The sequence below is a fragment of the Petromyzon marinus genome, chromosome 31 (genome assembly GCF_048934315.1).
Source record: "Petromyzon marinus isolate PM22_M1 ecotype Great Lakes invasive population chromosome 31, UKy_Petmar_22M1.pri1.0, whole genome shotgun sequence".
NCBI classification, from domain to species: Eukaryota; Metazoa; Chordata; class Hyperoartia; order Petromyzontiformes; family Petromyzontidae; genus Petromyzon; species Petromyzon marinus.
The window spans coordinates 10,220,088-10,234,926 of record NC_133697.1 but is presented as its reverse complement, the minus strand read 5'-3'; the positions used below and the strand labels follow the sequence as shown (position 1 = coordinate 10,234,926).

The 14,839-nt window shown below is 46.3% G+C and overlaps 1 protein-coding gene across 3 annotated transcripts in view; it reads right to left on the bottom strand.

The window, feature by feature from the left end:
* Positions 1–1,959: 1,959 nt before the first annotated feature.
* Positions 1,960–14,839, bottom strand: part of LOC116947816 (mechanosensitive cation channel TMEM63B-like) — a 99,372-nt gene continuing 86,492 nt past the window's right edge. For all 3 annotated transcript variants that reach the window (XM_032963992.2, XM_076071078.1, XM_076071079.1), the window contains 2 exons: positions 12,367–12,432; positions 1,960–11,281 (listed from right to left, as the gene is read on the bottom strand). In XM_032963992.2, coding sequence (XP_032819883.2) covers positions 11,018–11,281; positions 12,367–12,432 — 330 coding nt within the window. In that variant the 3' untranslated portion in view covers positions 1,960–11,017. The remainder of the gene's footprint in view (positions 11,282–12,366; positions 12,433–14,839) is intronic.

The following is a 14,839-nucleotide window of genomic DNA, read 5'->3' as shown; positions in this document are numbered from 1 at the left end:
ATTGATCAATCTAAACAGTTTTCGTTGAAACCTTCTGCTGCCAGGCCACCAAGATTATACGGCTTACCAAAAATACATAAAGTTGATACACCTCTTCGTCCCATAGTCTCTACTATCAGCTCCCCCACCTACAAACTAGCTCGTTTTTTGTCTGAAATCCTGCGTCCTTTCACTGGAAAGACCACCTCTGCGGTACAAAATTCTACTCACCTGGTATCAACAATCAAGGGTATTTCCCTGTCCCCAGACGACCTGCTTGTCAGTTTTGATGTAGTTTCCTTATTCACCAAGGTTCCTGTACCTGACACCATTGCAATCATTGAAGACTTGGTTCATCAAGGACTAAACACTGAGGTACCCCCCCTGGTGAGACACTGTTTAACCAATACATACTTCACTTGGAATGGAACTTTCTACAAACAAACTGAGGGCACCCCAATGGGCTCCCCCCTTTCTCCAGTTATAGCTAACATTTTCATGGAGAAATTTGAGACTGACGCCATCCAGACTGCCACTCTGCGCCCAACCTTATGGAAGAGGTACGTGGATGACACTTTTGTCATCTGGCCACATGGCCGGCCTGCTCTAGACCAATTCTTCGACCACATCAATTCCATACACCCAGCCATCAGATTTACCATGGAAGTCGAAATAGATGGCAAGATACCTTTTTTGGATGTCCTAATTAAAAAGAGACCTGATGGTTCAATGAGCCACTCTGTCTACAGGAAAGCTACCCATACGGATGCTTATCTGAAACCGGATTCCCACCACCATCCATCACAGAAGAATTCTCTCATCAAGACTCTGTATCATAGAGCCCAATGCATATCCGACCAGGAACACATAAACAGTGAACTCAAGCACGTACACCAAGCTCTTAGGGCTAATGGTTACTCCGACTATACAATCCGCAAAGCTATCACTCAAACCATGAAGAAGAACCCTCTTGAGGAGCCGTTCAAAACCATCACTTTACCCTACATTGCTGGGATCACAAAAAAGATCTCCAAAATCTTGAATAAACACAAGATCCAGGTCCGTTTCAACACATTACATAAAATCCGTGATCTGGTTCCGTCTGTAAAAGATGTGATTCCGGACATACAATACCCTGGTGTCTACAAACTAAGTTGCCTCTGTGGTAGTAGTTACATTGGAGAAACCAAACGCCATGTCTCGGACCGCATTCGTGAACATAAAGCAGACCTTAAACACGGTAGGTCCAACACCTCGGCCGTAGCAGATCATTATTCTAATTCAGTAGGCTCACATGCCATTGACTTTTCCAAGACGGAGGTTCTTTGTAAGCCATCTGGCTTCCATGAGAGATTCGTTCATGAGGCTATCCACATATACAAGCACAGAGACAATTTCAACCGAGAAGATGGATTCTATCTTGGCAATCATTGGAAAGATTTGATAAATCATTTCAGTTCTTGATTGATTGTTCACGCTTACAGTGGCTTTCAGACAGCATACATTATAAAAAATTTCGTCTCCCCCCTCCTCTTTTCCAAAAAATAGATGGACTAGTCCTGGGCAAACTGCCAATCGCTGCGCGTGACGCCAACGGTTTTTTTTTATAAATAAATGTGCCGTTTTTAAAAATAAATTTATGCAAACCAACACACCTGATGATGACCGTTTGAGTTATGGTCGAAACGTCGTGAGAATTTTTTATTGTTTTATATATATTTTGTTATTTTGTTGTTACTCTTCAACGTGACATTACCGAAAAAACTAAGAATATAAAAAACATACTATCATCTATTCTTATTTTTCATACTTTGATACTGGGGGAAAAAGGTCCCAGGAGATACGTGTCTTATGAATCCGACAGCACAGTTGGGATGCAATTTTGGGTAGTAACTTTCAAAATGGTTCGTTCCTCCGAATATATACACTTAGGAAATGTAACGCACATTGCCAGCAATAGAAAGGCGCACCTCAAGACTGTTTGGTTTTCATTTCATTTTTATTCTTTTATTTTAATGTCATTACACAAGGTATTGCCACCATTGCATTTTTTTGTTTTTTTATTCTTCGTAATATTTTTTTTAAATAATAAACAGTGGCATCGTGTCGCATACTTTTGCTTATTTTTTTTTTAAGCAGCGCAAACAAACCCATTAGCCTCCTCCAGAAAAAAAAAGGGTCACAGATTCTAGAGGCGTAACAAATTAAACGTTGCGGTGTGATTGTAGCAGCCACCAGCGGCTGCGGGGCGGGGCGAGTCGAACCCATTGCGACTGCGTCAACTTTGGCGGCAGTGCTTGCAGAGCTCTCCCGGTTGTTAGCCGCGTGTTGTTTGGCACGGCCTCCGACGTTTCGCTCCGTGTGCTTGGGAGCTTCTTCAGGAACTGAACTGAAGTTCCCTGCAAAGTGGCACGAAATGTCGGGACATCGTGCCGAACAACACATTGTGGCGCCGGGAGGTCAGTTACGTAAAAACGACATTTTTCAAATTGCCCAGAGCTCGATTTAAATCGGTGCCAATTAAGGGAGACGTTCACCTTTAAGGTCTTTTATGCAACCGTCCCGCCCACAGATGCTGTATTTGCACCCCACGGGAGGGCACGTTGAGACTGGAGGTCTCTTTTTTTTTTTACAATTGAGACCCAAGGCATGTAACACGCCAGATTGAAGCATATTGAACCGCCGCCCCCCCAAAAAAAATACAAGCGACAGACGCGTGGGCCGCGAGCTTAAGAATCGCCGTTAAGTAAGATCCGTTACACCTCTGCGCAGAACATTGGGGCCCCACCGCGGCCGCTCTTGCATCCAGAATCACGTTTTCCCATGCAGCACGATGCATTTGTCCACTCTGCGGCCGATTGCAAACGGCGTCACGGGTGCCGTTTGTGTCGTCTCAACCTCCACCACCTTCTCTTACAAAGAGAAAAAGTCTGCTCTTAAGGTTTTTAGGCCACCATATTTCAACGCAACCTGAGCCAAGGTTTCACTCGCTCCAGATCTTGCAAAATTACCACAGCTCGCATCCTTTCCACGTTTATCTTCTCTGTTCGAATACAAATTGAGCAGTTTAACGCGTAGGGCTTTCGCGACCAATATCCATAAGAGGTTTTTTTTGGTTAGATTGCATGTGTCGTTAAACCCGCCAAGACCCAACACAGCCAATTAGTAAGGTTTCACAGATAGGCATGTCTGATGATTGGTAACAATTGATCGTATAATGTAGAGAGCTTCGATTCAAATGTAAAGATCTTGTGTGTGTACATGCCATACACAAGACCTCGGCACGTGCCATGACCTGCCAGTAAGCCTTCGACACTTTTGAGGCTTCAGTGACCTGGCACAAGAGCAATCTTGACTTCCATCATTTCGTTTTGAGAGCGCAGATTCAAATGAGATTGATGAACATGGAAATGCGGATTATGGTGGGCCACAAGGACTCCGGGGTTTGGGAACCCTGCCATAAGTCAAATAGCAATGTACATTCCTCAAAATTGCTTTTTTAGAGAAGAAAAACGTAACATGTCTGCATTTGCAGCATTACACTTACATCATGATTGTTCAGACATCTATAGCACTATTTCTCTTCATTAAATAGACAGTAATCGGTATCGATGCCATTTATTTATCCAGGAAAGCCTCACCGACTCTCAAGGCCCTTTTTTCAAGAGGCCCCTGGATTGTGATGTTTGGCCAATTTGACGAAAGAGCGTTTGTCTTGGTGTGGAAAGGAAAGTTGTGTAACAGGTGAAAAACCACTTGCGTACACGATGGGGTAACACTCAAAAGCTCCACACAGATAGAGATTCAAGAATCCGTTGATGTACTCTCATCTCCTGGCCACCTCGCAGTGTGTACACGCTGCACTTGCAGCTAACCGGCGTGTGAGCTGTGCTGCGGCAGTGTGCGATGACGACACCTCCTATCGTGCAGTAGGAAAACACACTGCAAGCTGCAAATACATCCGAATGTTCTCTTTCAGCACAGTTCTTCCATCTCTAGTGTGGACCGGTCCTGGGGTCAATTATAAATATAATTCGTGCTGAATTTGCAGACCACAATGTAATTTCAGTGAGCATTGCTTTTGTGTAATTGTTATAATATTTCACCCCAGGTCTATAAGGATGTGCACATTGCTTGCAAGTTCACTGGCCAACAACTGACCACCTGCAAAGGCTGTTGAACGGCTTCCTCATATTTGAAATCCCTCCATCACATTTGATCAAATGCACAATAATTCGGGATTCAAACCTGGCTTCAAGGAATATGCGATCCCGAATGCATCTCATCTTGCAGCTACAGGCCCAGGCTGTGTGTGTCGCATGTGACTGGACATGAGTTTTTGAGGCTTCGTTTGTCAGGAAAAAACATATGGTCAGGTTGTTTCATGGACTTATAAATGTGCATGCTAGTGATGTTGCAGCCGATAGTAACTTTAGAGTACTGCATATTTTTCTCTCATTACCGAAGTATCGTAATGGACAGCCCAGGACACACAGCCTCAAGTGCCTACAAAACTTGTTTAGTGTTCAATTTTCACATAATGGAGGTGACACGAAATTCAGCATTTTTGTATTCTTAACAACTCTAATATTTGCCTTTGGTTATACAAATTCACTGCATCACTTGTACTGCTCTACTTTTATGAATTCCACATCGTGTGTGACACCGTGTTGACACATTAACTCCAATAATCCGACCAGTAGCCATGAAACCACTCTCGATTCTGCTTCCCAACCAATCACCCACACTCTCCCATTTATCCCACGCCCTCATCAGCGCAAACCAAAAAATTGGCGTCATTCTGGGTCTTAGTCTGTCTCAACTCAAGCTAAATAACTCTTCATGGACATTGTCCAGAAGCTCAGAAACTGCGAAATGATTTGCAAAAAATCACCGTGGTCAGTCACTGGATTTGCTATTTTCTTTTTCAAATATAAATGCTAGTATTTGAGTAAAATTATCTTGGGAGATTCAAAGGATGAACGAAAATAAATTACAGACCAGGACAGATTTTTTAACGTCACCATTACATTGCATTCGGTGATGGCGTCACCGAAAAATAACATCGGGCAAGGCAAGGGGGATCCACCTAAATTGGCGTTCTCTAGTGATGGCTCGAGAACCCTCGTGTGGAGTGTAGCATTCCATGGTAAAGAATGGATTGGCATTGAATGGGATGGAGGGAGCTTGAGCTGTGAACCCCTGCCCCTTTGGGCAGAGAAGTTGAGAGAGGGAAACGGTTTTAGACGAGCCGACTGAGGCCACCGTGAATGCAAAGGAGAAGAAATCAATGCTTTGTTATTCGTAAAAGTCGTGTGATTTCTGCAGATTTTGCTTGGTGGTAACCCAGTGAGAAATCATGGAGTAAGCAGGCAAGCGATGTGGCATAAACTAACACTGCGATGACCCCTTTAAAAAGACTACGAAGCTTCCGAAACTGAGATTAACTCAACACGGGTAAACATCAAATGTAAAAACACGGTAAAATTGTCACATTTTACACAGGGGTTCGATTAAAATCAGTCTAACGCAGACCCAGTCTTGTTAGCCGTTACGTGTTTAGCGTCGACAAGAGTGGCGGCAATTTTTTGGTTATCAGCAGCCAACCGATTTGCATAGTTTTAAAAGCAAAAAAAAAAGAAATATCGCGCTGGCAGACGGACGAGTGAGTCTACATGGCCCAACCAACCAGGCCCTATTTGCATCTTTGAGACCGGCAATGAATAAAGTGCGTTTGGCACCCAATTCACAGCTGATATTATTACATGGGAAGTGGTCATTATTTCACCCAGGAAAGCTCTTTTTAACGAGCATCCTACGTGGGACGTTTGGCCAATTCCTTAAATTGAGAATTTTATGTTATTTCAATGTCAGTGGTAATCAGAATTCCTGCAGAAATCCCACACGTACGCGGGGATACAAGTCAACGATCTGCAAGGAAAGGCGAGTAAACGACTTGCTGTACTGCCTTCCATGGGCCACCCCACAGATCTGCAGTTGGGCATCATGCACATGATAAAATCTGCATAATTATAGCATATCATTTGTTACTTAGTATTTTTATGGAACTAGTTTAAATCAATAGTATTTGTCAACAATGTTTCTGTTTTGAAAGAAACTTCATGATTTAGTTTGAGCCGTGTTTCAGATATTTAAAATTGTATTTCATTTTTCCGAATGTCAATATTCTTTGGTACGTGGTTCTCAGTACAGGCGTGGTTCATCATTGTTGATATGATCGACACATCAACACCCTCAGCACCATCATGATCGTCGTGATCATCATCACTACAGTCTGTACAGCTCAACAGTGAATGATTGTTTTTCAAATAATCCCTTGTGTAAAATTAAAACATTGCCATCTGTGCCTCTACAAGACTGGATTTTGAAAGTCCCAAATTCCAAGAATTTACACACATAAGCAGCAAACATTTCCCCAATGTTTCTCTGCGCACTTTAAGATAATTTAATTAATTTTCTTAATCAAGTTCCATGTCTCTGATCCAGAGGCCAGAGAAGCATGCTTGGAATTGCAGTAATACCCCGGTTTACGTCGGGGATGCATTCCTGAAAGGCGGGACGACGAATATCGAAACGACGAGAAAGGACGGACGATGCTGTTGGCGACGTAATTGTGTGTTGAGGCGACACAAATCAGGTAGTGTGGTAGTAAGAAAGTGACGACGTAAAAGGGGGAAGACATAAATCGGGGTATTACTGTTCATTGTGAGACACGTGGATGAGAGATATGCACACGGGTTAAAAGACAATGTTGACTGTTAATGAAAGAGAAGTGGGCTTGGGTTTGGGACACGTTGCCGAGAAGAGACGATGGGCCGGTGGTTGAAACCAACGACGGAGTGGCAGCCGATGGAAAGCGGCCCGGGAGGACGGCCTCCGTGAAGATGCAGCAGCGAGATAAAGCTCGTGTGCAAGCGCTGGGGGTGGATTTGTTGTATCACAAAACCGTGAGGGATATTGACAGCTAGGAAAGGCCTTCATCCAGCAATCGATTGACCATGGCTGTTGATGATGATGGCACAGCATAGACAGTGTCGAAGATACATTCGAACACACCACTTGGCCCTTTCGTGCAAATGACCTAGAGAATACATTTCTTAATTGTGCATTTGAATTTAAGTTCTATGTCAAACTGTAAACGGTTTAAAAAATATTAAATAAACACCCTTAGGCCACGATTGTTTCACTTTGACGATTGCTATTGCGAATGCACACAGCTGTCTTTGGATCTCTGACAAATTAAACGGACATTTTGCTGTTGGTGAATTCCTGGTTTATTACAGTGAGGGAAAAAAGTATTTGATCCCCTGTTGATTTTGTACGTTTGCCCACTGACAAAGAAATTATCAGTCTATAATTTTAATGGTAGGTTTATTTGAACAGTGAGAGACAGAATAACAACAACAAAAATCCAGAAAAACGCATGTCAAAAATGTTATAAATTGATTTGCATTTTAATGAGGGAAATAAGTATTTGACCCCCTCTCAAACAGAAAGATTTCTGGCTCCCAGGTGTCTTTTATACAGGTAACGAGCTGAGATTAGGAGCACACTCTTAAAGGGAGTGCTCCTAATCTCAGCTTGTTACCTGTATAAAAGACACCTGTCCACAGAAGCAATCAATGAGATTCCAAACTCTCCACCATGGCCAAGACCAAAGAGCTCTCCAAGGATGTCAGGGACAAGATTTTAGACCTACACAAGGCTGGAATGGGCTACAAGACCATTGCCAAGCAGCTTGGAGGGAAGGTGACAACAGTTGGTGCGATTATTCACAAATGGAAGAAACACAAAAGAACTGTCAATCTCCCTCAGCCTGGGGCTCCATGCAAGATCTCACCTCGTGGAGTTGCAATGATCATGAGAACGGTGAGGAATCAGCCCAGAACTACACGGGAGGATCTTGTCAATGATCTCAAGGCAGCTGGGACCAGTCACCAAGAAAACAATTGGTAACACACTACGCCGTGAAGGACAGCAGCACACGCAAGGTCCCCCTGCTCAAGAAAGTACATATACATGCCCGTTTGAAGTTTGCCAATGAAGTTTGCCAATGAAGTTTGCCAATGAACATCTGAATGATTCAGAGGACAACTGGGTGAAAGTGTGGTCAGATGAGACCAAAATGGAGCTCTTTGGCATCAACTCAACTCGCCGTGTTTGGAGGAGGAGGAATGCTGCCTATGACCCCAAGAACACCATCCCCACCGTCAAACATGGAGGTGGAAGCTTTGGGGGTGTTTTTCTGCTAAGGGGACAGAACAACTTCACTGCATCAAAGGGACGATGGACGGGGCCATGTACCATCAAATCTTGGGTGAGAACCTCCTTCCCTCAGCCAGGGTATTGAAAATGGGTCGTGGATGGGTATTTCAGCATGACAATGACCCAAAACACACGGCCAAGGCAACAAAGGGTGGCTCAAGAAGAAGCACATTAAGGTCCTGGAGTGGCCTAGCCAGTCTCCAGACCTTAATCCCATAGAAAATCTGTGGAGGGAACTGAAGGTTCGAGTTGCCAAACGTCAGCCTCGAAACCTTAATGACTTGGAGAAGATCTGCAAAGAGGAGTGGGACAAAATCCCTCTTGAGATGTGTGCAAACCTGGTGGCCAACTACAAGAAACGTCTGACCTCTTTGATTGCCAACAAGGGTTTTGCCACCAAGTACTAAGTCATGTTTGCAGAGGGGTCGAATACTTATTTTCCTCATTAAAATGCAAATCAATTTAAAACATTTCTGACAAGCGTTTTTCTGGATTTTGTTGTTGTTATTCTGTCTCTCACTGTTCAAATAAACCTACCATTATAATTATAGACTGATCATTTCTTTGTCAGTGGGCAAACGTACAAAATCAGCAGGGGATCAAATACTTTTTTCCCTCACTGTAGATGGCGGCTCAAGAGTAGCAGAAGCCCTGTTTTTTGGGCTATGCCCATCTCAAGATAGACAATTAGCTGGCAAGCCAATCCATTAACGGAACCTCCATTCCACAAGGTGGACCCCACTTTAATTGGCAAAGTGACCCAAAAACGATACATATTTGGGCATTTATATTGGTAATCCGTGTGGCGAGTTCAGTGATTGGTTCGGGGGTTTTGTAGTTTCCATGAAAACACGTGACATGTCCTCGGACGGACTCATGAAGGACGGACAGACAGAACATTTCCTGGGCATAGGTGACCAAATTGGTTCCTTTAAACCAACCAGATTCTCACCGCTCACCCGCTACCGTTCCCATACTGCGCACCAGCAATCTTGTTTTAACGCATTACCGCTACTCGTAACTGATTATTCTCGCAAGCATACAGCCGGGGGACAAAAAAATACAACTGGCAGCTTTCCTTAACGTCTACTTTACTAACATTACCGCTGCTCCCAGCACCACTTCTCCCCCGACCCACGGTGGCCGTCGATCTACGAGTTAGTCAACAGGGAACATCCCCGCCCCCCCCCTCCCCGTTGCACACGGAACACTGCCGCAGAGCCAGCGGTGCGTGCATGGCACTGCCGATCGCCACCGGTAACACAATCGCCCACAACCGCAGCATCTGGTGTGACCGCAACACGCGCCACCCACCCTTGGTGATAATAAATATTAGTCCTTCATGCACTTGGACCGTTTTCATATTTCTTTTTTTTTTGTTTCATTCGCAAAGCAAATTTTTCTCGTTTTTCTCTCTCCTTCGCCGCAGTAAATACTTGTGCTGCGATCATAGCGAAAAGTCGTTTTAACACGTCGTGCTTTTAAAAATAAAGTGACGAGGGAGGTGGCAATGAATTAGGAACAAGGTCCTCATTTTTACCCGAGCACCAGGCCCCGTGGGATATGCCACTCACCGACGGGACCCAAAGGGTCAGTCGGTCAGTCTCGAAGAAGAAGCCAGTGACACAGCAGCATGCGAGAAGAGGCAGCCCCTAGTGTGCTCTGGCTCGCTCATGGCCAGCCAAGAGGGCTACATGCATGGACCAACTAAATCAAGTCCCCCCGCCCAAGATTTTAGGAGGCCGCCAATCGGCCTGGAAGTCTGGCCGTGCCATTCACGAGTGACCAAGTGTTCTGACATGAGGCCGAGCGTGGATCTGGCCCCACGAGTGGAAGCTACGAGGAAAATTGCATCGAAGTCTCGGAGTGGAGGGTTGCAGTCTCCCAGGCTCAGTGTGCACCAGGTCAAGTTTTATTTTTACATCGCGCTAATCTGATAACGAGCCGAATCTAATTAAGTCTTCTATTTATTCTGGACGGGCTCGCTGAGAATTACCATTGTACATTGCGAGTCTGCTTTTTTATTAAGAATATCCGGCCCCCACAAAGGAAATGTTTTTTTAATTGTCGATAAGAGTTTCTGCAAGTAATCCGGCAATTGTGAAAAGCACGTCGTTAGTGCATGATGGCCGTACCCACGATTAGTCCCTGCATGAGTCAACTAGAAGCCACGGCTACCGATGCGTAAACTGAAAATGACCATTGCCAAAAAGATACAGTGTGCGGCAATGTCACGCCAAACCTCGCAATGAATTACAGCAAAGAAAAAAACTGAAAAAAAGAGGGCCCTCCGTATTGAGGCGACGCAACAACAACACAGGGAAGGCCTTACGGCACTACCGCTTAGTGCAACGTGTTCCAGGCTGTGCAACAATCAATCTCGGGCAATCCGGCTCCTGGCTGTGAGTGAAGCAGTCGCCGAGTTTGCAGCGAGTATACTTTCACCCCCCGTCGCCAACGACCTACACATCTGCGCGTCTCCCGTCTCTCTCACTTGCGCTCTCTCTCTCTCTCTCAGTTCCCTCCCGCCCCGTTCAATTCTATCTCGCGATCGCTTCCTTCTCCCGTCTCGTCGTGCGCATGGAAGCTGATGGACAAGCATGTAGGGTGGCTGCCACATTTACCCACCCGCCCGCTCGCCCGCCAGGCCACCTGCCCACCTGCCTGCCAGCTAGCCCCTACTTTCTCAATTCACGAGTTTGGCTGACAAGCGGGTTGGTGGTCGGGCCTGCCAGGCCACTCCTCCCCAGCTCTACTGTACACCATGTTTGGGGGAGGCGACGGGCGACTGGGTCCGGTGGTGGTCGGGCTCGTCGGCACCGGAGCTGGCCGTATCTCCGCCACCGCCACCTCCACCGGGCTTTCCGTTAGTGCCGTCCGTCGGCGCGCCCTGGGGCTTGCTCTGGTTGTGGTTCGGTTCGTCGTCTTTATCCATGGAGCCGTAGCTCTGGGGCGACATCACCTCGCTCTCCTCCTCCACGGCCGACGGCGCAAACAGCACCGATGCCTTGTAGGTCTGGTTCGGGGTCAGGGTCGGGGTTATAGTGAGTTTGGGTAAGGATCGGAGTGAGGATGGACGGGGGGGGGGGCGGGTAGGATGATGAGAGTGATAGAGAGAGAGGCGAGGTGCAGAGGGAGAGGCAGTGGGCAGAAAGCATTGTGCAGAATACGTGCAGGAGAGAGGGGACAGGCCGTGGGAGAGGTGAGAGAGCAATACACCCCCCCCCCGCCTCCGAGAGGGATGGACATGTGAAGGGCATGGACGGTAAGAGGGACGATGATAAAGGGGTGACGGGCGCCAAGAGTGGGGAGAGTGGAGGGGAGAGGCAGAGAGCATGGGAAGTGACAGAAATGCAGGCGCCGCAGACAGGGAAGATGAAGACGGATCGCCGGAAGCACTCTACGATTCTCCACACTTTTGAAGCGTTATTATTTAACATCGCTACGGCTTTCAAACGTGATTCTTCATCGCGAGAGGAGGGCGTTTTTACGCCATCATCTTCACGAAGCTCATCTCCTCTGCTTGTCCCTGCCAGATGGGAAACGGAATCTCCTGCAATGACTCAGGATCGCCTACCAAGATAAGCAGCCTCCAACGCTTGCTTCAGCGAATAATAAATTAAGGGACTGCGTTGGCAGTGGTGTACAACTACGAATCGAGAAAAATCCCATCGCGTTCATCATTAGCGCTGTCCTTTATCAAAGCCAAAAAGGGTCTGGAGAAGAGCCATTGCCCAAAATATTAGCCTAGTGAAGATTCCTCTTTAATTCTACTTGGCTCCGCTATACAGCAGTGCTGATGACAACGTGTATCTACATCCAATCGTGCGTACGAGAATCTATTATTTTATATAAGTAATTGCCTCACGTGACCCCCTGTAGCCACGAGAGACACTGCGCTCACAATCTAAAAAGAAAATACCAAAAAATATCTATTTTTGTCCTGTGACCCCCCAAATTCATGACAATCCATCGGGTCACATGGGGGTAGTCGAACATCAGCAGCCGAATGATGAGAGTCAACCGGTTTTATTGGAGAGGCACAACGACTGCGAGACGCCTCGCTGAGATATAGTGTTGGGGGAGGGGGGGGGCACATACCGGAGATTGTGGTGTAGTGGGGGTTCCTCCCTCGTCATCCAGAGGGGGGCTGCCCACCATGGAGTCCTGAAGGGAGAGAGGAAAGGAAAGCCCGCGAGGAGTAAAGCAAAAGACATCGTTTAAAATGTGTGTGTGTATATCATCCATCATGCGACAGCTATGTATGTGACAATTCACAGCCTGGACCACCCCTTCAAGCGAGATGTCCCATCCCAAGGGATTTTTCAGGTGAAAGATTTAAACAAAATAACTAGAATAAAAAAGGAAAATGTTTTGGTATCCATCAAAGTAGTCACTGATGTCAAAGAGTACATTTGTTCACCGAGGCCAAATTCTAATTTCAAATGCGTCCACTGCGCTTGGCAGTGATGGAGAAGCGCAGAGCGCGTCGTAACACGGGGGGCCGCTCGACTGATACCGGATGAAACCGAGGTGATCAGTCGACCTCCTGCAGTGATGCGGTTGTAGAGTCTCAAAAAAGTTTAATAACACTTTGTATAAATGTATGTCTGTCGAACTTCCTTCGCAACATACATAGCCAACCGGGCTAATCGGAGGTGTGGGGGAAGGACAACAAACTAAACACAAAAAGTGGTTCTAAAGAACTGAAGAAGTTCATAGGCCTTTGTCAATCTACGACTGCTGGGTGAACGGCTCCCTACGTTATGCTGGTCGTGGGGGCTGTTTGACCAGGCTTCACCGTCACGGGGGGCAGTGCAGGGAGGTGAACGATGGGGGCGGGGGCTCGCGAGCGGTTCAGATCTTGCTCGCTACAGATGTTAGCCATGGCCAGGAGTCAAAACTCAGGTCGCCAGGTTCGCCAGGTTCACAGTGCCACTGCGCCACCGCTCCTCCCCGCCATTTCCTCTGTTGCATGGCACTGTCCATAATGTAGAACCAGCTTTCAATCGTTATTTACCATACACACACAGAGCGCTCTGGGTGATGCAGCGTTCCACCACTGTGGCAACTCAACGGATAACTGCAATTGAGGGGGCAAGGCTCGATTCAAGAATTCCGTAAACATTGCCGCCAACGGTAGCACCTCTAGTGGCTGCAGAGCTCTTGTGACCCCATCGCATACAGCATACAGTATATGGATTAACAAAACATGATTCTTACACGCACAATTAAATTAACATATCCTGACATTTAAGAATCGATATTAACGAATGGGGTGGATCGTTGGCGCAGTGGTTGATGCACTGCGCAATGATCCATCGACCCGAGTTCCATTCCCGCCCATAGCTAACAACGGTGTTCGGTAAGATATGAACCAGAACCCTCTTCCCCACTCCCTCCCGTCCCCCCCCATCCCCCCCCCCCTTCACCCACCCGTACTGACAAGCGTGGTGAAGTACGATCAAACAAACTACACGACCAACACAATTGTAGGGAGGCCTCCATTCAGAAGTGACAAGAGGGTTGTCGATTATTAATATTACTGTCATTGCTGTTGTTATTAAACGATGAATTGATGCAACGTTACACCGCTGCAGACCACCCATACGTAGCGACCCGCTCGTTGCCGGCTCGGCCAATGCTGTATTTGTTTTACTAACAGCTCAAGAGTCAACCAGGGTGACGGCAACATGAGAGGGAAAGAATGGCCGATCACAACAGATGGTGCGCGGACTTTGGCGGTGGGATACGACAGCGAGAGTCCCGTGAATGGTGCATCCTGGGAAACCGGGGATAGATTACTTCCGCAATTTATTTATATTCTTATAAATTTACACAAGGTAAATAGAAACCACACACACGAAACCCTGCAAACGATTCGGGGAACTTGTAAACTCAAATTAAAACGTCTATATTTACCTTGGATAGAGCTGTCGAGACGTCCAAACAATTTTTTTATGAACAGGCTAACCCGCCCTGGTCGTAGTTTTTTTTTAAAGATATTTTTATTACAACTTAATTTCTGCAGACAAACGCATAAATCTGGCCAAGTTAGAAGTCGTGGCAGTGCAGTAGCTCACAGTACCAACAATCAGTGGTGCATCATCAACTGAGATCGATTCTCAAAGCTCATGATGCATGCATCAAATCGCGTATTCAACACCAGATTTATTTGCCATTTAACACATCGTCATATGCATCGGGCTCGTTACTTACATCCAACCGAAATCCAAAAAATAAAGAGTGGAATCGCCACCTTGAATCGGGGCACCCCAGGGCGTGCGCTGCTAGCTGCACAACGCACGACTACTGCACTTTGATCGTTTTCTGAATTAATTGATCATTCCCTGAATAGAAAAAAATTACCAGGACGTTGCCAAAACTAAATTGTTGGGGGTCAGCGCAAGAGGACTTCCTTCGCTTTGTGTGGCACTGGCGTGAACACATTCAACAGCCGCAACAATGTAAACGTATCTTCTACGGTGGAAATCTATTTGTCCAATTTGATCTGGCGGGCACCAAGGGGCGGAAACCTGTCATACAAATTTATCTGCACAAATGACTCATCCTA